The 23,815-nt window shown below is 39.3% G+C and overlaps 1 protein-coding gene across 2 annotated transcripts in view; it reads right to left on the reverse strand.

Annotated features, from left to right (window-relative positions):
* The window catches only part of fgf14 (fibroblast growth factor 14), a 260,260-nt gene that overhangs the window by 200,396 nt on the left and 36,049 nt on the right, over positions 1 to 23,815 (reverse strand). Inside the window, exon 1 of one of the 2 annotated variants that reach the window (XM_017720926.2) lies at positions 21,673 to 21,788. The exons of the other annotated variant lie outside the window; for it this stretch is intronic. Coding sequence (XP_017576415.2) covers positions 21,673 to 21,745 — 73 coding nt within the window. The 5' untranslated portion in view covers positions 21,746 to 21,788. Of the gene's footprint in view, positions 1 to 21,672; positions 21,789 to 23,815 lie in introns of those variants that run through there. 2 annotated transcript variants of the gene reach the window in all.

The following is a 23,815-nucleotide window of genomic DNA, read 5'->3' on the forward strand; positions in this document are numbered from 1 at the left end:
CCGGGTGACCAGGGTCCTCTCTGTGTGGAGTGTGCATGTTCTGTCTGTGTGGGTTTCCTCCAGGTTCTCCAGTTTCCTCCCACAGTGCAAAGACATGCAGTCAGGCCAGTTGGACATGCTACACTGCCCCTGGGTGTGAGTGTGCGTGTGACTGTGTATGTCTGTCTGTCTGCCCTGCCATGGACTGGCGACCTGTCCAGGGTGTATCCTGCCTTCCGCCTGATAACTGCTGGGATAAACTCCAGCAACCCCCCCCCCCCCACACAACCCTGAGGGAGAAGCGGCTTAGAAAATGAATGACTGAATGAATGTTTATTGTGCTTGTGTGACTTTGAATGACATGTTACTCTACAGTGCCTATTGACACATCAAGTCTAATGTTATTATATTGAATAGGCTATTAGTGCAATAAAAGAGGTGATTAAATTCTGCTCTCTTAGTCTAAAAGTTCTCTTTTTTTCTTAAAATCTGTCATTGATGTTTATAAAAGAGAGAGAACTTGCCAATAAAGCCTGTATATGCACCTTTTTTCAGCATTTTTGTCAGTATTTGGTCAGTACACTTTTTCAGCAATCCTCATGATTTGATGAAACCATTTCAGATGTTTGTTCTGTTGAAAGTATGTATTCAAAATTTTCAATCAATACCACATTTGTGTTTGTAAGAAGGTGAGGAGATAATTATTATGAATAAATTGAATGGTGAGAAGTTTTGCAAGCAGTTTTGATTTGCAAAAAATGAAAAACAATTATTATTCATTTTTACTTCTTATGCATGTAACTTGTAACAGTAAACATTTCATTTTACTTCAGAAATATGCAACGTGTGGGTTTCCTCTCTTTCACTAAAACCACAAGTTCACAAGTTCAAGAATACAACTTTTAATTTTTTTATCAACCAAGTAATCATGACAGTGCTACTGTTACAAAAATGCATTTACAGTGTAAACTACTATGCAACTAAATAAGTAATTACACAATTACACTTAGCATTGCAAATAGTTTAGTACTACCTTTTGATATCTGAGAGTTAAATCTAAATCTTAAACACAGCTTATTGAAAGATAAACACATTTTCCAAAAGAAACAAGGGGAAAGAATTCAGCAAATTCAGCAACTTAGCCTACGGGTATGTACCAAAGGCCCTTGCCTCTCCACTGAGCGCCCTTGTCTTGTTACTTTTTGCACCATCAACACTACTGTCAACTACTCAGAGAGTAATCAAATAAAAAGAGGTCATTCAAATTGCAGAAGGAGCCTTATGACTTTCCCTTGGATCTACCTGTGCAGACCTGAAATGGCAACACTGCATCTGATAAAGTGGCGCTGCCTCAGCATTTGTCTGGTCCCAAGAAGCCCAGCCTGCAAAATAATCACCAAACTGCAGCACACTCTCGTAGCTAGCCTATTACAGCGAATCTACAGCACAGCAATGGAGACCAAACGCAGCCTGTGAGGAATTAGTCACATTGATGGCTTTTTTTTGTACCAATCTATATCTATGCGACTCAAGTCTCAGGCAGTCTGAGTCATGAAGTGATGATTCTCTTTTTTTTGTTTTCTGATTCAGTGCTCTCTGGCACGCCACCAGAGACGCAGCCCCGTTGTCAATGTTCATTCTATTACAACGCCTCTGATCTGCAATATCCACACACACCCTCCACCACCCCCCACCGACATTGATCTAGTGCGTCAAGCATTCCAAACTCCGACTCTCTGCCTTTTTTTCCCCACTACAGCTCAAAAGAGAGGTGATTTGGTTCACTGGAAATAACATGCACTCTCCCTCCTTCACATCCTTTTGTCGGTGTCATCAGACTATTAGGTTTCTGGAAGATAAGAGGGTGTCTTTTTTCCCCCCTTCTTTTTCACTTTGTGCCTGTTCTGAAAGGGCCTGAAGGACAGGAAGAGGTCGGATGGAGGAATCTACAGGAGTTTGGCACACAAAAGAACAGGCCTGTACTCCCAGAGGATATCAGGTTCTCCTGACCACGGCCGTTTCGCTCAGGTCCAGTGATCAGAATGCTGCCCTCGCAGGGAAAATGGATACTGAGTGGCAAACAGATTTCCCTTCTTTAATGACAGTAGACGTTTTCCTCTGTAAACATACCGCCATCTGACACAGATATGTTTCACCGCAAGCTTTTTGCTGTCAATTCATGCATGTTTTGCCTTTGGTGTACGTGAAGATATCAGCTGTCAGTGATGTATGCACATTTATGTGTAAAGTGCCTGTTATTCTACTTATCTTATTGCATGGCATGCTGTTTTTCTTTATATGGGCTTTATAAAAGCATTTGTTAAACAATGTAATGTGTATAGCACACAAGGAGCTGGTCAGTCATTCTGAATTAAAGAATGAACAGCAGTAGGTCCCAAGGCTCAGATCAGATGTGAAGTTAAAGGACTTATATCATGACCAGCACTTAATATTTGACACAACTGGATGTACAATATAAAAGATTCAAAACATACAGTCATGGCTGAAAGTGTTGGCACCCCTGAATTTTTTCCAAAAAAGAAGTATTTCTCCCCAAAAATTATTGCAATTACACATGTTTTGTTATACACATGTTTATTTCCTTTGTGTGTATTGGAACAACACAAAAAACTTTGACATAATTTCACACAAAACTCCAAAAATGGGCCAGACAAAATTATTGGCACCCTTAACTTAATATTTGGTTGCACACCCTTTCGAAAAAAATAACTGAAATCAATCGCTTCCCATAACCATCAACAAGCTTCTTACACCTCTCAACTGGAATTTTGGACCACTCTTCTTTTGCAAACTGCTCCAAGTCTCTCATATTTGACTCATTGCTGGCCACTTTAGAACTCTCCAGCGCTTTGTTTCCATCCATTTCTGGGTGCTTTTTGAAGTATGTTTGGGGTCATTGTCCTGCTGGAAGACCCATGACCTAGGACGCAACCCCAGCTTTCTGACACTGGGCCCTGCATTGAGACCCAAAATCCTTTGGCAATCTTCAGATTTCATGATGCCTTACACACAGTCAAGGCACCCAGTTCCAGAGGCAGCAAAACAACCTCAAAACATCTTTGAACCTCCACCATATTTGACTGTAGGTACTGTGTTCTTTTCTTTGTAGGCCTCATTCTGTTTTCGGTAAACAGTAGAATGATGTGCTTTACCAAAAAGCTCTATCTTAGTCTCATCTGTCCACAAGATGTTTTCCCAGAAGGATTTTGGCTTACTTACATACATTTTGGCAAAGTGCAGTCTAGCTTTTTTATGTCTCTGTGTCAGCAGTGGGGTTCTCCAGGGTCTCCTGCCATAGCGTTTCATTTCATTCAAATGTTGATGGAAATGTTCTAGCTGACACTGATGCACCCTGCGCCTGCAGGACAGCTTGAATTTGTTTGGAACTTGATTAGGGCTTGATTAGGGCTGCTTATCCACCATCCGGTGGATGCAGCATTGCAACATTGCATTGCAGCATTGCAACCTTTTATCAATTTTTCTCCTCCGTCCACATCCAGGGAGATTAGCTACAGTGCCATGGGTTGTAAAGTTCGTGATTATGTTGTTTTTGTGTTGTTCCAATGCACATAAAGGAAATAAACATGTGTATAACAAAACATGCGTAATTGCAATAATTTTCGGGGAGAAATACTTCATTTTCTGGAAAAATTCAGGGGTGCCAACACTTTCGGTTCGGTCCAGTCCAAGCACTGCATACATACTCAACCTAGGCTACAAAAACAGCCCTTTTTGAATTTTCTAATGTCACAAAAACCAACCATTTACTTATATCTGCCTATTCAGCGTACAGCTGTTCAACCAAAGTTAATGAGGTGGCTTTCAGCTCAGACTGCTTTAAGAACAAGGTGTAATACACGCCATCCAATCCAAACAGACCTCATTTACACACTGTCACTGTTGAACACAAACCCTGTACCTCACTTTACAGGAAAAAGAAGAAAAATTCTTAACTCTTGATGGAAGTCAAAGTAAAGCAATTTTATTCCAAGACTGGATCATTTCGTCATGAAATTTTGACACAAGGTAAAGTGCAACTGGTATTTTCGAATGTGAAAACCAACAAAATAAGGTGTTTTTCAGAGAGCGGAGAAATATCTGTGCGAGCACAATAACTAAAACAGCCAGTTTAATTCAAAGAGATAACATGAGGTTGGAAAATTGCCAAATAAAATTATTTAGGACTGTTTTAGGTGCTGCCCCAAGGTGGACTGATGACCTGTCCAGGGTGTATCCTGCCTTCCGCCCAAAGACAGCTGGGATAGGCTCCAGCACCCCGCCGCGACCCTGAGGGAGAAGTGGCTAAGAAGATGTGTGTGTGTGTGTGTGTGTGTGTGTGTGTGTGTGTGTGTGTGTGTGTGTGTGTGTGTGTGTGTGTGTGTATGTTTTAGTTACATAAACTCACTCAAATGTCATAAGCAGGCATGAAGGGAAAAAAATACAATGAATGAGTTTTTTTAATAGGTCAACACAAATGGTCACTGTCCAAAGAAAAACAAGTATCTTTTTTTTTATTTTATTTTGCTGCATCACTGAAGCAGAGAAGCTGCCCTTTACATTGTGCAAAATCTTATGATGAATGAACCAACATAACTGCTTTAAAACTGCTTGGAATAAAACCTCTTCACATTAACGTACAGTAAAAGTAAGGGACATTTTGGCTTTTTCGTGAAAAGTTAACATTTCAACCTTTTCCCCTTGAAACATATAAAATATGAAATCACAGCATATAAATGGATGTTTCCATCTGCCTTTGTTTCTTACTGTAAAATAAACCCCTGGGAGAATTTAAAAATCATATCCATTTTAATCAATGATCTTTTAAATAAGTAATCAGTTTAGTCGAGTAATTGTAAGCGTCCAGATCTAACCCTACTCTGCCCACTCTCTCTCATTGAAAGCCTAATCTGTAGCTGCTACAGCAGGCTTTGTGAGTTATGGCTCCTGCTGCCATGTGGAGACAATGCTAATGCTAAGTTGCTTTAAGGCTGAAATTAGATTCAGATGTCTATATGAGCAAATGTTACACTTCCTAACAAAATACAAATGAAGTTCAAATAAGAATGAATGATTCCAGCTTGGCCGATGTTGTCTGTGGCTCCATCCGTACAAGCCTTTGTGTTAGTTAGTTCTAATTCACTAATTCCTTAGGTTCCTGTGATGCTGCTTTTGTAGTTCCAGCTACGAGAGCTTTAAAGGATCAAAGAGAAGCTCAACCCAGACAAGCAAAGAGTGCTCAAACCAATCTATGAGAGAACAAAGAACATGCCTTGGCTTTTAGGTAAAATTCATGTGTGTTTGCCTGACTGATGCATTAGCGTTTGCTTAGTCATACATATACATGCAAATTTCTTTGCCACTGTTAACACAGCTATTTCCAGCATCTTCACTTGTTCTCCATTAGAAAAGACTGCTGTGTTAGTACAACGACCACCTCTAAGTGGTCTGTCATTTCCATAGATGAATAATGCATGCATACATTGCTGTGCACTTCCCACAGTCGCATGGGACCCAGTGGCCTTCTGTGTGTAAATGAAATCTCTGGATTACATTAATAATGATTGATTACCTATTGAGGTAATTTATTAGCCTCTGTCATTTCACAAATGAATGCTCTCTCGCTTTCATTTCGTCACCGCTCAGCGAAGATTGCGTAAGAGACTTGGGTTGAGCCAGGATTACTAAACCGAGTCTGTTCTCGGCGGTATCAATGGCACTTTCCAGCCGCATAAACCTAGGGCTATTAGCTCTCTGAGCCATGAAGATACCTGGAGTCAAAATTTGGCTTTTTGCTTCATTGATCTGAAGGGTTTTAACAAAGCCTCGACTTTTAGGTATGTTCAGCGTGGCATTTCGTTACGATTACTAGTGGAGCTCAACCTTCAACAGCGCTGTCTCGCTGCTCATACAAGCACCTTTTTTTGCCATTAAACTCTCCTTCTAGGCCACTCTCTCTACCTCTACTTTCTCTATATATATGTCTTTATCACTACTATCTCTCTTTACCTCTACTATCTCTATTTTCCTCTCTCTCCTTCTACTATCTCTCTCTACTGTTTACTTCTATTACCTCCTTCTCCTCTATCTCCCTCTACCTCTATTATCTCTCCTCTATCGTCACTATCTTACTCTCTTCTCCTCTCTCTAACTCTACTTTTTCTCTCTACTATCTCTCTGTTTACCTCTACTTTTTACATCCACTATCTGTCTCCTCACTCTCTACCTCTGCTATCTCTCTCCACTTCTACTATCTCTCTGTATCTCTACTATATCTCTCTCTACCTCTATCTCTCTGTACCTCCATCTTTCTCTCTACCTCTACTATCTCTCTCTGTACCTCTCTCTCTCTTTACCTCTACTATTGCTCTCTGCCTCTATTTTCTCTCTCTCTACTTCTACAATCTCTACCTCCTACATTCTCTACCTCTATTTTCTCTCTATCTCTACTAGCTGTCTCTGTGCCTCTACTATCTCTCTCTACCTCTCTTTTTTCTTACTACTATCTCTCTGTTTACCTCCACTCTCTACCTCTACTATCTCTATTTTCTCTCTTGCGCTCTACCTCCATCTCTCTCCATCTCTACTATCACTCTCTACCTCTATTTTCTCTCTCTCCCTACTTCTACAATCTCTACCTCTACTTTCTCTCTCTACCTCTACTATCGCTCTCTACCTCTATTTTCTCTCTCTCTCTACCTCTATGGTCTCTCTGTACCTCTAATTTCTCTCGCTACCTCTATTTTCTCTCTCTCTACCTCTACAATCGTGCTCTACCTGTTCTGTCTCCCTCTCTACCTCAACTATCTCTCTCTTTCACTCTCTCTCCCTCCCTCTCTAATTCTATATATAGCTCACTAGACTAAGAGATACATAATGAAGGTGTGTGTGGCATTTTGCTCTGACTATCAAATTGTCATCAGAGTTGTGCTCACTGTGTCCTCAACACTTTCACCTGGTTCAAACTAACCGAGCATCCATCACGCTGCCATTGATCTCTTTGAATGTGACAGAATGACTATCAGCAAGTGAGGTCAGATAAATGCACCACCAGTGATAGAATATGTTTACAAAGGAATAGCCATATATGCTTCTGTTTGCAAAAGTTTGGAATCTATTGTCATAACAATCTTTGTTACTTTAAATAAAATAATGATTGTAAATGACTGGAATACAATGTAGATTTACATATTATAATCTAGACACCAATATTTTTGCATGCGTTTATATGTTTTTGTATGTTTTATTCAATGTTTCAATTATTTTGGGAACACCGGGAAGATATTAAATGATCTGTTCCTATGAGGGTTTCTGAATATTAATTATTATAAATGTGTTACTGATGATAAACAGCTTTGAGAGTAATGTAAGGCTCTGGACAGATTTTAGGTAATAGTCTTTCGCTCTGTCAGTTTCCAGAGTTTCTCAAAGCTGATGTTTCTGTAATCAGCTGCATTAACAAGCTACATCAACCAGCCAGCTAACACTAACAGCTGTTTAAATAGCCGCTTGTGCCACTGTTTATTCTTCAATATCCTGCTGTTACCTGGATTTGCTAGATTCACTTAGTCCTCTCTTGATGCTCCCTAATATTATACAGAGCTCAGATTTATTTGGCATCCAAAGAATGAAAATGATTAAAGAAGAGGAGAGTGACAAGTGCTCTTGTGTTTCTAGGACAGAATGAGTGAGACATCAAGTGCAGCCATAATGGCTACTTAATCATTAATTTTCAAACACTTAACATACACAAAACCAATAAAAACTCAAACATATAGTAAATGATCCTAGATATATAAATAAAAGACCAATATATAGGCATAGAAGAACTGAAGTGACAGCTGAGGAAAATGCTGCAAATATGTAAATTTCACTTCACAGAACACTTTATATAATGAGAACAATACAGTGTATCAAATAAATGAGCTGCTAATTTGACTGGCGAGTAGAGTAACTAAGCTTGCTGCGTGCACCCTTTTTTTTCATGTAACTGTCATCTAGGGCTGTAAGATATGGACATAAAATGCCATCTTCATTAAAACTGCTGAACATCAGATTGAAGACATGAGAAGTGATAAATTACTATTAAAATAGTGCTTCTGACTGATGTTGATATATTAACAGAAATCTAACTATCCTCTACTTCATAGAAATAGCAAAATACAAAGTTACAAATGTACCATTTACGTTGTGCAAAATAAAAAAGAAAAGAAATACAAAAAGCTGCTTATATCAGCATATTATCTGTGTGCTCAGAGGCTGAGAAACAGTCAGCAATACCAACAGCCTTTTCTATAAAGGCTACCAAAACAAATAAATGCTTGTTTTGACAGTAGCCACTGCTGCCTTCAACACTTAAAACACAATACTGAGTGTGAAAACAATCCCAATGTGTGATGGACATTCAGAATGGAGAAATATTTAAACTGCACATGTGTGTTTTGTAATTGGCCATTTACGTCTCATGTGGGAGAGCAGGATTCAATCCCAGTGCAAAGAAGCACTCTTTAGGCTTCTAATAGTTTGTGCCGCAATGTATGTATGTCTCTCTGGCACTGTGTATGAGGTGATTTGATCTGTTCTGTCATCACAGCTCTTATATATGTGTTAATTGTGGAAACTTATACCACACAAAGAATGAAAAATATGAAGTTGCACAGACGTTGCATGCAACAAGGTGCGTGAAATCTTCACCATGTGAAGCCAGCCTTTGAATGATTTTGGTTTTTATTATTGATATCAGTTTCCAAACTGTTCCAAACCCCTTAAATGGCCAGGACTCATTGATGGGCCCAACGTTTTATTACACACTTCTATGACCTAAGAATAGCTCAATCACTTTACAATTAATTACAAGTCCCTGCAGTTACTGAATAATAAGCCTGAGATTTTAAGGGGTTAGTTGGTAACAATAAGCTGTGTTTATCAATATTACTGTGTAATGATTTTGCTTCTTAATTAATGATTTTGGTTTTCTTTGCAGTGCTGGCATGCAAAATTTCCAAATACATCATAATGTCATGATATCAGATGATATTAACATTTGCATCAATAAAGCTGAACCTATACTTCTTGAGTACTACATGCCAAAATTAACTTTAATTTGCTTTGATTGGAAGGTTTTGTTCTGTTTTCTCTGCATTACACCACAGAATTATCAGTGTTCTTCAGAACATTCTTTGCATTTCCAGAGAGAAAAACGAATATTCATTTAAGTTTGCTTTTGTATTTTGAACTGTTCAAAATCATCTGAAATGCTCAGCAATTAACCTTAATTGCAGATAAAGCTTCTGCTATTAAAACTACTAAAATTCAAAACTCAACACTGGTGTGTGACACCATTACCAGCACACAGCACTGCTCCCTAGTAGCATGTCATTTTTTATTGATGGTTGGTGTGTGATAGACAGCACTCTACTATCAGGACCTGGAAGAGGCTGTAATTCAAACTGAAGGTGCTCTGTGGCATTGACTCAGAGGTTATGATTTATAAGGCGAACGCACCATTACATAAGAGTGACTAACTTGCAAACGGGTTGAGCTATCACTCCTGATACGGAATGTGACAAGCCAGTAGTGAACAGCATCACCAGAGCCACATGCAAAAGTGCTCGTCTCCTCCTCCTCCCTCTCCACACTCATCTAGAACTGTCACGATCACTCAAATAAACTCACCTACATGATTAAAACTTCATTTCTCAATGAATTTGCAGTGATTAGTTGTAACGCATATTGTAAATTCTGCTTCTGATCTATCTTACAGTTAGAAACGTTAGAGCCTGACTGACACACTTATGTATATGCAGTTCTAATGTCTTTTTTATAAGATCCTTTTAAAATCATCCTAGTTCATCGAGTGATGTGTTTTAGAATATTTAAAAGGCATGGTGTCTTTTCATTCTGTTAAATCCATTTTTTATTATTTGGCCCTTTATTAAAGCCGTGGATTACTCGATAAATTATCAAAATAATCATCCAATTACTCAATTACTGAACAGTGCCCAGATAACGTTTAAAAATAAAGGAGTGTAAAAGGCTTCTTTGGAGTGATACCATTGGAAAAACACCTTTGGTCCAACACAGTTTAGTAATTTAATGGATATTTCTTTGTAAAAAGTGATGTATAAGTCTGGAGAAGCATTTTGTAACGACTCTATACCAATTCAAGTACTTTCCTAAAAGCGCATTTCCAAGAACCATTTAGGTACCTTTATTTTTAAAGTGTGGGATAATTTTGTGTGAGTTTTGATGTGTGGAAAGATTCCGTTTCCAGATAACTAGGTAAAATTCCAGCTATATGTTAGTAATGCTACAATTTTGCAAAAATGTACACTGTGCCCTATGCAAGAACAGCACAGACAAGTTAGATTATGTTTAATGATCATGTTTTAACATGCAATAAACATAGGGATATTTCAACCCATTTAAAAATATTTAGCAGTTTTTATAGCCTGTTTAGGAAAAAAAACATTACTCCAATTTGGATGCCATATGAACGCAACAAACAAAGGAGGAGATAAAAAAAGCAAGGTCAGATATTCTTTTTTATGTTAGCTAGCTACTACACATTACTAGTAAAGACTATACTATAATTACGGGGACTGTAGTGCAGCGCATTTTGTATAGCGCTAATAATAATAAAATATTTACATTTACAGGCCTAATAGGATTGTGCCATTTGTGGGCCTGATCTTTGATTGATGGTTGCATACAATGAGCATGAAAATACAATTCAACTGGTAATTGCCATTATTAAATTATTAAATGGCAATTAATCATCAGCTTAAATTTCAAGATCATGTCACGCTTATTTGTAACCGTGTACAGATAAGCGTCACACTTCCGTTATACTGATCCATGTGGATGTAGTTCCAATTTCTATATTTCATGAAAGTACATGAAAACTATCAGTCCACAGTTCCCATTTCACTGCACCCCTACACTGTTAAAAATAAAGGTACCATGCAGGCACATGATTCGTTCATCAAGGTACAAACAATGTAAGTGTACCCTCAAAGGTGCAACAGTGAATTTAAGGTCCAACTGTGTACCTTACGTAAGTTTTTCCTAGTGGAAAAGTAGATATTTGTATCATTTTATAAACTAATGTTTTAAAACAGAACCATTTAATAAAAAGACACGGGGTGTGTGGAGTCACTACAACTTAGAAAATATGATTACAGTGGATTATGGTTCAGTTATGTTCCCTGACTACCACTCCAGTGACAAGAAGGGTACTGCCCCAGTGACAGTGTCATACCTTTTTTTCTGAGAGTGTAAAAACTGTTAACCACAAAACCACGCAGGCATGTTTTGCCAATACTGCGTTTTGCATAAGATTTTTTTTCCCACCAATGTGTTAAGGTTTTAATTTGCTGGACTTCTCGTCAAAAACTGGTACCATTTAATGGAAACTTTGTAACTCGTATAATGGATAGTGATAGCCCTACACTCATCACATTCTGTCTTTAGCTGTCACTATTGAGCAAGTTTGACACTCGGAGCAGCTGCTTTGGGAACCAGCGGCCCCTGTGCGACTTCAGTCCAACGGGAAACAGAGTCAGAGCAACAGGCTAAACGTCTGCTTGAGAGCATGTCAAAGATGATAATTACTCAGCTTATAACAGTCTGTAACCCCTTTCGTGGGCGACAGAGACCTTGAGAAACTTTAGACAAGAGCGAGAGGTGAGGAATGTTTTTGTTTTCTCCACTGCAACACCTTTCCCTGTCAGAGAAACGGACCCCCTGCCAGGCTGCTGTGATGTCTCATTAACTGCCGCTGCTGCTGCTCGATTTAAGACAGCGCTCTGCCATAGATGAGACAGCAAAGGTCAGAAGTTATTAAATGTATTCAAATGTTCGGACTAAAAGCACAGAGATTCCTCTAAAGGCTCTGTGGGAGATGCAGGATTAAGCGGCACCAATTTCACAGAGAGATTATATAATGATGGGGAGCTGCGCCAGATCTGGGGATGAACCTCAACCTGTGACAACTTGACAACACACGCACACTATCACCGCACTCACATCTCAGACCAACAGCCTTACAGCTATGCGACTGACCGAAGCCGGGCAGGTTGGGTCGGCCTGAGCTGAGAAAGCTGAGCTTGCAGCCTGACGAGGTGCTGGGGTCAGAAGAGGCCATCACCCTATTTTCTCTATAGACCCCATTAACCTTGCTATCAGAATAGAGATTGAACCTGAGCTACAGAATGGTAACATCCTTCGAATGTGAAGCAACTTCCTCAATTCTTTCTTTTATACTGCTGAAAATGTAAACTTCTTTAAATATAGTGATATTACATTTAGCCATATTATACAGCTCTGAGTTCATTATGTAAGTGCACACATTCAGGATTCATTCACATATTAATTGTCACACAAATTTGATTCCACATCATTAGACAAAAGTAGGCCTGACTGCTAAGAAAAAATTGTGTTTGATACATTTCAAGGCATTAAAATGCCTATGCACCAATACATAACTTTACCCTTGAGCTGGGTCAGAAATGAGTTGTTAGAAAAAAGAAAAACCTTTCTTGTGTATGGTGTAGCTGTGGCCGACAACAGCTGGACAATAAAGCAGAGCAACTTGTGTGAAAGCTGTGTCTATTTTAATGGCAGTAAACAGCACAATATATTAATTATATATATATTAATAATATTTATTATTATATCACTTTTTTGCTTTGCTTATTACTTTAGCTCAGTCAAAAGGGTCTCGGTTTGTCAGATGTTTGCAAAATACTTAATTGTTATAGGTTTTCAGATTTACCACATTTAAGCTGATTAATCATTAGTCGATTAATTCACATAAATATTTTTTTGCACACGCCTAACTGTAGACAACAATAACTCTTAAAGGTAAACTTTAGCTTTAAAGGTAAACTCTGCACATTGCTCAGAGAGCAAGGACAAGACCAGTGCTACTCTTTCACTTACGCTTCTGTAAAACAGGTATAACCAGCACACTGCTTAAGTTCAATGACTGATTTATTTATTCACATTATTATCACACACATCTGACTCCACAATCCTGGATCGAAGCATCAGACACATGGTTCAGGAATGATGTCTGGACATTTTCCTCTAAATAAAGTTTAACAGGCCGAATCAGAACAACAGGCCTACTTCATATGACTTCCAGTGTGTGTTACTAAAGCAGTATCTCTCAGCTGTTATGGTCTTGTTTCTCTTTGACTTCAGCAGCTCCTGTAACCCTAACACCCACCACAGGTTACCTGGAGGAGCCAGAAGAGACGTGCAGCTCTCATCTCCCTGCATCTCTACACCTACTATAGATCACTACCTCTCTATGATAAATACACAGGCGTTTGAGAAATGTGTAGCACTGGCTGAAACTGACATGTCGACATTATGGGAGAAAAAGGCTATAATAATTAGATCAAAGGGGGCGAGTGAGGGAAGGAGTATACTGTGAGTGAGTGAGTGAGTGAGTGAGTGAGTGAGTGAGTGAGTGAGTGAGTGAGTGAGTGAGTGAGTGAGTGAGTGAGTGAGTGACAATGTGAGAGACACATGGCTAGAAAAGAGCCTGGCGTAAATATAAGGGGGAGTAAAGGTTCCCTTTTGCCCAAATATACTAATGCTCGTGCCATGGCAAAGGAAGTGAAGAACAAAGTGAAGAACACTGTTCCACTACTTGTTCTGAATAACCTAATCAACATATCCTTCTACCTTCTTTTGGTTTAACCTCCTTTTGAAAATCAAATAGAAATTGTTCATTAATGCAATCACATTAAATATTTCCTATCAATAACTGTAGGACTCTGTTGTCAGTCTGAGTGTGAAATATTTTGCCTGTGTTGGGCTGCTAGTGAGCAATGAGAGGTGAAAAGGGAGTGGTGAGAACACCCTGCTGTCAACTGAAGAACCCCAAAAACAGGTGGAAATTGCATTTTATGGCTACAGTGAAAGGGGGTCCAGGTGTGGCCCTCACTTCAATTTCTCTCTCTTATCTCTTATCTGTATCTGTAGACTAGATAGACTAAAATCTTATTAGGTGCATTTTTTACTTTAAAATGTGTTTTACAGTGCAGGGTTAAAACAAGTCAAAGCAATGATAAAAATATTATTCATTTAATAATAATATATAATAAATATAATATAAATAATAATAAATAAATAGCAAATAAAACAAGATAATTCTAAAATTATCTAAAATTATAGAATAAAAGTATTTAATTCAGAACCACTAGCCAACCGTGCTTGCACATAGAGGAATTAGACCTCCGCATTTAACCCATCCATGCAGGGAAACACCCACATACATGCATACTAGTGAACACACACACAAGGGGGCAGTGAGCAGCCCTATCCACAGCACCAGGGGAGCAGTTGGGGGTTAGGTGCCTTGAGAGCACTTCAGTCACTTACTGTCAGCTGAAGGGATCGAACCGGCGACCTTCTGGTCACAAAGCTGGTTCCCTAACCTCCAGCCCACGACTTCACCCAGTGAAGTGTTTGACCCCGACATGAAAGGAATTTGTTTCTTAAATCAGTGGTAAATTTGATGAGTGTTTATAGTAAACATTCATTAATACTATCTGATGAATATTTATTAATACTATATTCCATATCAATGGTGATCACGCTGCGAGTTTCATGTACAGAATACAAAGAAGGCCAGCACTGGATAAGTGTAGGACTTAGAGCATGGTTTATCAAGCATTCTATAAACGGTGGCTCAATGCTTACATGCTCACCTAGAATAGCTAAAGCATTTACTAATGCTCACCTAAAATACTGTCTTCCAGGTAGATATGTAAAGAATAAGTTTAACACAGTTCCAGAGAGACCAACCAAGTTCTCAAACTTCTAGAAAATGATCAACAACAGCAAAGAACAGTACCAGTAACATTAACAACTTAATAATAAGCCTATTTATTAACCCTTATCTTATCCTCTTATCCTAAGGGCCTACATTTCAATCCCTTACTCTTAAAACAACTATATCTTATATATTAGTTTCATAGTACTTGCCAAATAATTACTGGATAATAAATCTTAAGATTAAGAGTGAAATAACAAGCCCACAGTTCAAGCGGTTAATTTGTACTCACTTATTTTACACGCAGCCCTATTACGTTGGCTCAGTCTGGTTCTTAGTGGTTTTCATCATCAACTTCAGGAAGGTGTATTGGTGGCACTGTCCTGAAACGCTCCCGTGAAGTGGATGATAATTATGATATCCGAGCTGCGCCCTTGCTCCGCTGATATAAATCTTGCATCTGCTAATTGCATTGGAGCTATTCGGGCTCAGTGAGAGCTCACTACACAAACCTCGTCAATGGAGCAACGGGGCCACGAAAACTGCACTCACTGACGCAGGTGATGAGCATCCATTCATAAAGGAATTCTTTCATAATGCGCAAAAATCGCACTCTTCCCAACTTCTCTCCAAGGTCGCTTTCACAGCATCACCATCATACTGATGCTCCTGAAGAAAAACAGTGCATGTGGCCATTATTTCCTATCTTTTCACATGAGGCTCAAATAAATAAATAAAGCAAAGTAGATGTGAGTCAAGATCACTCTATTGAAAAGGATTTCAAAAGGCAGTTCTGAAGTTCAGCTTTTCCTATCAGCTGAACCCAACTCGGTTGCTATGCCAGCTATGGAGGAGCTGACTATATTTAGATGGCCATTATTAAGATGGCTTTTCACACATCAACACAGAGATAGATGGAGGAGGTGTAGTCATGACCTGTCTTATGTCTATCACACTGTCAATCGACAATTGCACCGCAAAAAGTGTCCAAATCATACTCAAGAGGCCTTTTTAACGTGCGTCCCGACCTTGGGTGGAAACACACATAAACACAAACAAAAACACACAAGCATTTTTTTTATTACTAAATGTGTGGCAAAACTTTTAACTTTTTTACTTTCTGGTCAGCATAAATGCACTCTTATCCATGCTTATTAGCTAGCAACTATAACCACTACTACTTACTAAGCACCAGAACCAACAGGTGACACTGTAATATAAGTTTTGAAACGTCAAATAACATCATGCAAAAAGCTTATGACTCGTATTAAGGTTCCACAGATTTACTGTCACTGACAGAGATTGTCATAATGACAATATTGTATTATACCACAAATTTAGAACAAAAATATGTTTGTGTAGAAAAAGATTTCATTTGCAGGGAGTGTTTGTTAATTTGAGCATTTGAGTTCTGTTAGAGCACAACTGAAAACGACATGAACATGCACCTTTTTACCTTGTTAGTTCCTGTTTGTTGTCATATAATTATTGGTTGTTGTGAAATAATACATTATATAATTTACATGGGATGATTTTTTTTCTCTACATTTGTGCTTGTCTCTAAAATGTCTTATAATTTTAGATTATGCACTGTGCATCAGCAGGTGAGGAAAACGAATATTAACCAACAGTACTACATTCCCCTGACTCCCACCTCTCACCACCCCCGAGTTATTGAGTGAAAATGCTCAGCTAGCTAGAGACCCTCCCTGATGCCATGTTTCACTGAATAATGCACAGTGCATCACAGTACAGGTAGAAGATGCATTACGATTTCAACTTTAAGGTTATGTTTTAACCCTTGTGTGGTGTTGGGGTCTGTGGGGCCCGTTTTTAGTGTTTACCAAAAGAAAACATTATGCCATTTATTACTATTTCAACTTCAAATTCCTTGGCCTTTACTCATTTTCTGTGAAGAACATACAGGCATAACATTATGACCTTGTTTCTACGCACATTGTCCATTTCATCAGCTCCACTTATATATAGGTGCACTTTGTAGTTCTACAATTACAGACTGTAGTTCATCTGTTTCTCTGCATACTTTGTTAGCCACCTTTTACCCTATTCTTCAGTGGTCAGGACCCCCATGGACCCTCACAAAGCAGGTACGATTTGAGTGGTGGATCATTCTCAGCACTGCAGTAACACTGATGTGGTGGTGGTGTGTTAGTGTTTGTTGAGCTGGTCTGAGTGGATCAGACGCAGCAGTGCTATTGGAGTTTTTAAACACCTCAGTGTCACTGCTGGACTGAGAATAGTCCACCAACCAAAAATATCCAGCCAACAACGTCCTGTGGTGGACTCTTGGTGGACTATTCTAAAACGGGGCTAAAAGTATGCAAAGAAAACAGATGGACTACAGTCTGTTATTGTAGAACTACAAAGTGCACCTATAATAAGTGGAGCTGATAAAATGGACAACGAGCATAGGAAGTGGTCATAATGTTATGCCTTATCAGTGTATAAAATAACACATTTTTAATGACTTCACACTGTACAGCCCCTACACATTTGTATTACACATGTGGTGTTCAGGTGAACCCGCGGGGAGTAAAAGTATGGAGGTGCCGTGTCTCCCCGTACATGGCCTGCCGCTTGTGTGTGTATCTGTGTATGTGTTTGTATGTGTGTGTGTGTGTGTGTGTGTGTGTGTGTGTGTGTGTGTGTGTGTGTGTGTGAGAGAGAGAGGGTGGATATCATGGACAGGCTGCTGAATGGCGACAGCTGCTTAAGGAGAACCTGACACTGATCGCTTGTGATATCTGGTATTTTTACGTAAATTGTTATGGCTGTACTGATTTTAAAAAACAGTAATCCGGTGGGTCCAGCAGGCCCACTGAGTAACAAATACATGAACACCACATAAAGGTTAAACATGGGCCTTACTTTATGGTTATTCATATGTTTTTTGAGCTTGAGAAATTTCACAGTTGAGAACTGGCAGTCATTTCAAACAGTAAAGCACTGTTTTATTTAGGGATGCACTGATAACGGAACATTTAGCTCTTGAAAATTGCCATTGACAAAAAAATCTTCATATCAGTTCATAATACTAACATACATTTCACTGGAGAATACCCACAGAGGAAAGATTAAGATCAAGACTGTTTTTATTCTATAGTATATAACGCCACCCCCTGTCTCGGTCTCTCTCTCTCTCTCTCTCTCCCTCACTCTCTGAGTACACCCTTGGCCATGTGAGTCAGATAGAAATCTCAGGCACTGATTGTGTCATGGCGTGGTGTGTGGTCTCCTATCTGAAGTTGTAGGGGTCCTGCTGAGTGACAGCTAGGCCTCTGAACTCCCATCACATGCTGCTGACACCTTCAGCCCAACAGCCTTCAGCATGGGCTACCATCTCCTACTTATCCCACTATGCTCCACGTCCAGGTCACGTGTCTGTGTATGTGCGAGTGTACTGTAAAGTGCAAAAGGCAAAGACTGCCCTTCGTTTATTTAATTTCCAGGAAAAATTAAATGTCAACCTGTCAAAAAGTTGTTCGTTTTTCAGCACCAGGAAAAAAAAAGTAGAAAACAAATATTTAACAGAAGAGTACCAAGAGACAGCTAAATATAATGTAATTTTTTTCAGTTTTATTGTATCCGCACCTCAGTTTTATTATATCCATGCCTTTATTACAACTTTCATTCTCTTCGGGAAGCTTGCTTTGAGTTTCTTAAAGAAATCTGCAGAGATATTCTAAGTTCAGTCTTAGAAGCTGGTTGAATTTTTCTGTTTCTCATGTAATCTCAAACACGTCCAGTGATGTTTAGGTCTAGACGCTGGGGTGACCACCACTGGGTGTTGTTCTGAGAGTACCAGTTTCTTTTCTTGTTTTTTTTTTATCTAGTTCCTTTTCTTAGTTATGGGTTACTTACCGCTATACATCAAATTCTGTTCACCCACCTAACAATTACCAGCTAGCAAAGAGCAGTGACATCATTTAGATATTTACATTTATGGCATTTTGCTGACGCTCTTATCCAGAGCGACGTACAATTTGATCATTTTACACAGGTAGGCCAAGGTGGTGTTAGGAGTCTTGCCCAAGGACCCTTATTGGTATAGTGTAGGGTCCTTGCCCTGGTCGGGGATTGAACCCCAGTCTACAGCGTAGAAGGCAAAGGTATTAACCACTACACTAGCCAACCACTAGATATGTACAGCTGTGCATTATCTGAATAAATATGAGTATAAATATAATTAGACTTCATGCTTCTTCATTATCTCAGCAGCAGTATATACAAAATATAAAAGTGGGCAAAGTATAAAGCTTTGGGGCATATCACTGAGAATATTATGCAGTTTTTTTGTTGTAATTAAGATGTTCACCCAGACTAACAAAATATTAAATAAACTCTCAGTTAGGAACCAAGTTTCAGACCAATGAAGTTCTCAATCCATCATATCTTATATATCTCCAGTTTTTGGAAACTGTTTTTTTCTTCCTTCCTTCAAGTGAATCTTATATCTGATTGTATCATAAATATGTCCTGAAAAATGAATAACTTACAGTTAACGGCTATGTTGTTCGGAAATTAAATAAATGAAGCGGGGTCTCTGACTTTTGAGCAGTACTGCATATGTGTGAAGGGGTAAAGCGAAGGGAGGTCAGAGAAAGTGACTTGAGCCCTAAGCAGAGGAGAAGGAAGCCAAAGCCCTAAACTGACCTCTCATAGCATCAGTGTGTGTGTGCGTCTGTCCAGAGAGCTGGCAGCCATGCGGCCCTGCAGCACCTGGGCCCATACCCCTCTCACTCTCCTCTCTCTATCTCTCTCTCAGTCCCCTTAATTATGACTCCCCCTCCACTGCATCATCTCACGCTCAGGACAAACAGCCGGGAGGGGTAAAAAAAAAAAAGCCCACCCTGGACGCAGTGCATGCATAATCAAATCCTTCCCTCTCCAATGGCAATGAAAAAGAGACTTCAACACAAACACGGCACAAAAAGAGTGACCTTCAGGTTTTTTGTCATCTGCAATGCAGCGATTACTTTTATCTGTCTGGCACCATTCGCAGAGAATCAAACTGGAGTTATGCATGACTGCGGCTGATCCGGCCTTTGATACATGGCGTGTTTACAGCACGGCAGCGTGAGAGTGAAGGGGAAAGGAGACCTGTGCCACTCTAATCTAACGTTTCTGCAGATATCAGCACATCTACCATGGTCAATGATATTCAGCATCCATACTCTGCCAACCCATACGTCTCAGAGAGCAGCTTCAGTTCCACTTAACCCCCAATAAGGCTTCATCAGATCATTTAAGAGGTCCAAAGACTCTCTAGGGCTCCACTTCAAAGCTTCCTACTGCTTCCCTGTGCTACTATGTACCATGTAGAAGTAGCGTTTGAAACAAAATTTATAAAATAAAAGTTATAAATGCTATAAATAATTGTAGATGCTCGCCATGTCTTTTGTAACATGGAGCGATGAGGCAGACACACATGTTGGGAAAAGCAAGATTTATTCTGGGCAAATCCAGGGTCGTGGTCAGAACAGTCCAAGGTCAGTGAGCCAAGATGAAGAAATCCAGAGTTAGACATAATGAACGAGACGCAGGAAAACCACAACAGGGGCTGGAAGAATGAACACCAAACAAAGGAATAAAGATTATACATCAAACATACAGACAGCACATCAAACAAAATCCAACACAGACCAGGGCAAACGGGGGTTTTATATAAAAGGGATGACGAAGGACAGGTGGGGAATAGGTGCAATCAGGGGCGGAGTAGCGAAACAAGGGGCCAGGAGATCTTAGAATCAAAACAAAGGGGCACATGGACGACCAGAAAGTAAACAGAAAAGCACATGGAGGAGTCGGAGGAGCCAATCTTGACATCTTTATCCACAATCAACTAAACTTCCATAACAGGGCTTCCCAAACTGGGCAGATGGTTTCAAATGCCAGCAAATATCAAACAAAATAATCAGTGTAGCCCATGAAATTTCACTTGACTGTATGGCCACACAACAAAATCAACACAACACAACACAAAATCTTTCATTTTTCAGTATATAGTCATTTATCCATGATGAATAAAGTCCATACCATCAAATGAAATTAAAGAGAAATGTTTTACTTTGACTTGCATTGAGAACTTAAACTTTTGGTGAAATGTCCATTTCACCAAACTGACTATAACAGCCATACCACCATGACCCACTGGGGTTGAAAACCACTGATTTAGGAAATTAAACTTTTCCCTAATAATACTCACTCTAAATTTGACCTTAATCTAAGCCCAAAACCTAAATCTAATCCCAACTTTAATTATAATTAGTGTGTAAACATTTTAAAGTCTAAAGTTATAACTGTCATTTTGCTACTGTTTCACAATTGTTAACATAGTTAGTTACATAAGTATATTACCTCTACAATCAATTTCCAATTGTATCAACTTATTTCTTTCCAAAAAAACAAGACTATAGTGACAGCAATAACTTTCAATTCCATAAAAAATGTATCTCCTCTTCTACGTAAACACAAATGGGGTATATCTGAACACATCAGCACTAATGGGATAAACCATGTAAGAACAAAATATGAACATAAGTGAAAAAAGGTGTTATTCCAAGTAACTTTGGACCTTTTCTATTGGTCCATTCATCATGAATTTGCATACAATATTAAAAGCAATGTGTGTTTTCAAATGACGAACAAAAAATATGGGTAGAAACAATACAATACAATACAAAACGGGAGAAACAAGGGGCCGAGTGTGACCTTATTAACTACTTAATAACAGGTAGTCATTATTGCCACTTGTAATAACAGTCAAATAAAAAACTATTTAAAATGATCACCCACGTTGTATAAACTGCAGTGTTGTTAACCTAAAGGAACACTCAACAGTGTTTATCACAGCAATCCACACTTACCCTCTGTGTTAGTGTTTTTGATTGCGGTGCGTATACGCCGCTCTACAATCTTTACGAAGCCAGAGTGTTCCATTGTCCAACCTTTGGCATGGACACTCCCTGCTAACCTCCACCACAGGACTGGCACGGGACTACCAGCTCTTAGAGGCTGGCCACCTTTTAGAAGCTCTTCACGGCCTCTTGAAAAGCCCACCTCTTACTGCAGCGCCGGTGCCCTTCGGCAAGCGCCAGTACGCTACTGGATAATGATAGCCTCCCTGAAATGTCAAGTGCTTAAGCACACATTCTATTGTTGCTGGTTTTGTTGTCGCAGGCCTACACAAACCTGGTCTTTGACCAGCAGCTATAGTCACAAAATGCCATGTGCTGAAACAGGACTATAGAACTGATGTACAGCAGTGCTGGCAGAAAAAAAGAGGCTACATATACAGCAAAAGAGCATTATTCACAGTGACAGCAGTGAGTACTGTATGTAGACTAAAGTGTGCTGTTTCTTTGGATAAGGCTTTATCCTGACATCTCTCACTGACAGAGCAGAGTTGTTTTTCTTGAATCTAATATCAGAATATTTGCTCTCCTGTTTAGAACTGCAACCTGTCTACAGGCCTTTACATTATCAACGGACTGATATATCAGTATTGACAACGCATGGTTTTAAAACATTTCCAATAACACACTAATATACACTGTGTGCACAATTATTAGGCAAGTCTTATTTTGGAAGATTATTTTTATTAACGACCAACTACAGTGCTCTCGCCTAATCCAAAATGTTAATAAACCTCAAACATGAATGTTTAAGAAAAATAAAGTGAAGTTTTGGCTTTCTTAGGAGAATATCTATATGTGCACATTTATTGGGCAACTATAATGGTGCAGAATTATTACGCAGCTAAATGAAAAACACACATTTTCCCATCACACTGTTCATCTGTTCAAGTGAGAATTATAAACAAACAACTCAAAGCTTTCCAATGAACATTTCTGAGAAATAAAAAAAAAATTAGTTACTAATATAGTCACCCTTCTTTTCAGTAACATTACTAAGCCTTCCATTCATGGAGTCTGTCAGTTTCTTGATCTGTTGACGATCAACTTTTTGTGTAGCAGCAACCACAGCCTCCCAGACCCTGTTCAGAGAGTTGTACCGTTTTCCTTCACTGTACATCTCCCGTTTAAGAATTGCCCACAAGTTCTCAATTGGGTTCAGGTCAGGTGAGGAAGGGGGCCGCGTCATAAGTTTTTCATCTTTAATGCCTTTACTGGCGAGCCATGCAGAGGAGTACTTGGATGCATTTGATGGAGCATTGTCCTGCATAAAAATCATTGAATTTTTGAAAGATACAGATTCTTCCTGTACCACTGCTTAAAGAGTCTTCTAAAAACTGTCAGTAGGCTTGGGAGTTGATTTTGAGCCCATCTTCAACCCGAAAAGGTCCAACCACCTCATCTTTAATAATACCAACCCATACCAGTACCCCACCTCCACCTTGCTGGCGTCTGACTCGAAGTGGAGCTCTGTGCCCGTTACTGATCCAGCCACGGGCCCATCCATCTGGTACGTCAAGAGTCACTCTCATTTAATCAGTCCATAAAATCTGTCTTCAGATTCTTCTTGGACCAGTCTAGACACTTCAGCTTATGTGTCTTGTTCAGTGGTGGTCGGGTTTCAGCCTTCCATACCTTGGCCTTGTTTCTGAGCGCTGAACATCTTGTACTTCTTGATACTCCAGCTAGGTTGCAGTTCTGGAATACAGAACTGGAAGATAATGGGTTCCTGGTAGCTTCACACTTGATTCTTCTCAAATCCTTGGCAGTTAATTTGCGTCTTTTTTCTCAGCACGTTTCTTGCGACCCTGTTGACTATTTGCAACAAAACTTTTGATGGTTCTGTGATCACGCCCCAATATCTTAGCAACTTCAAGAGTTCTGCATCCCTCTGAGGGGCCTTTGGTAATTTTTAACTTTTCAGAGTCAGTTCAATCTCTTTTTTTAGCCCATTTTGCCTAAATAAAAAAGCTGCCTAATAATTATGCACACCTTGATATAGGGTGTTGACCTCCTTAGGCCACACCCTCCCTCATTACACAGATACACATCACCTGCTATGCTTAAATCCATTAAGCATTCAAGTTTATCCAGC

This window comes from Pygocentrus nattereri, chromosome 6, assembly GCF_015220715.1.
Source record: "Pygocentrus nattereri isolate fPygNat1 chromosome 6, fPygNat1.pri, whole genome shotgun sequence".
NCBI classification, from domain to species: domain Eukaryota; kingdom Metazoa; phylum Chordata; class Actinopteri; order Characiformes; family Serrasalmidae; genus Pygocentrus; species Pygocentrus nattereri.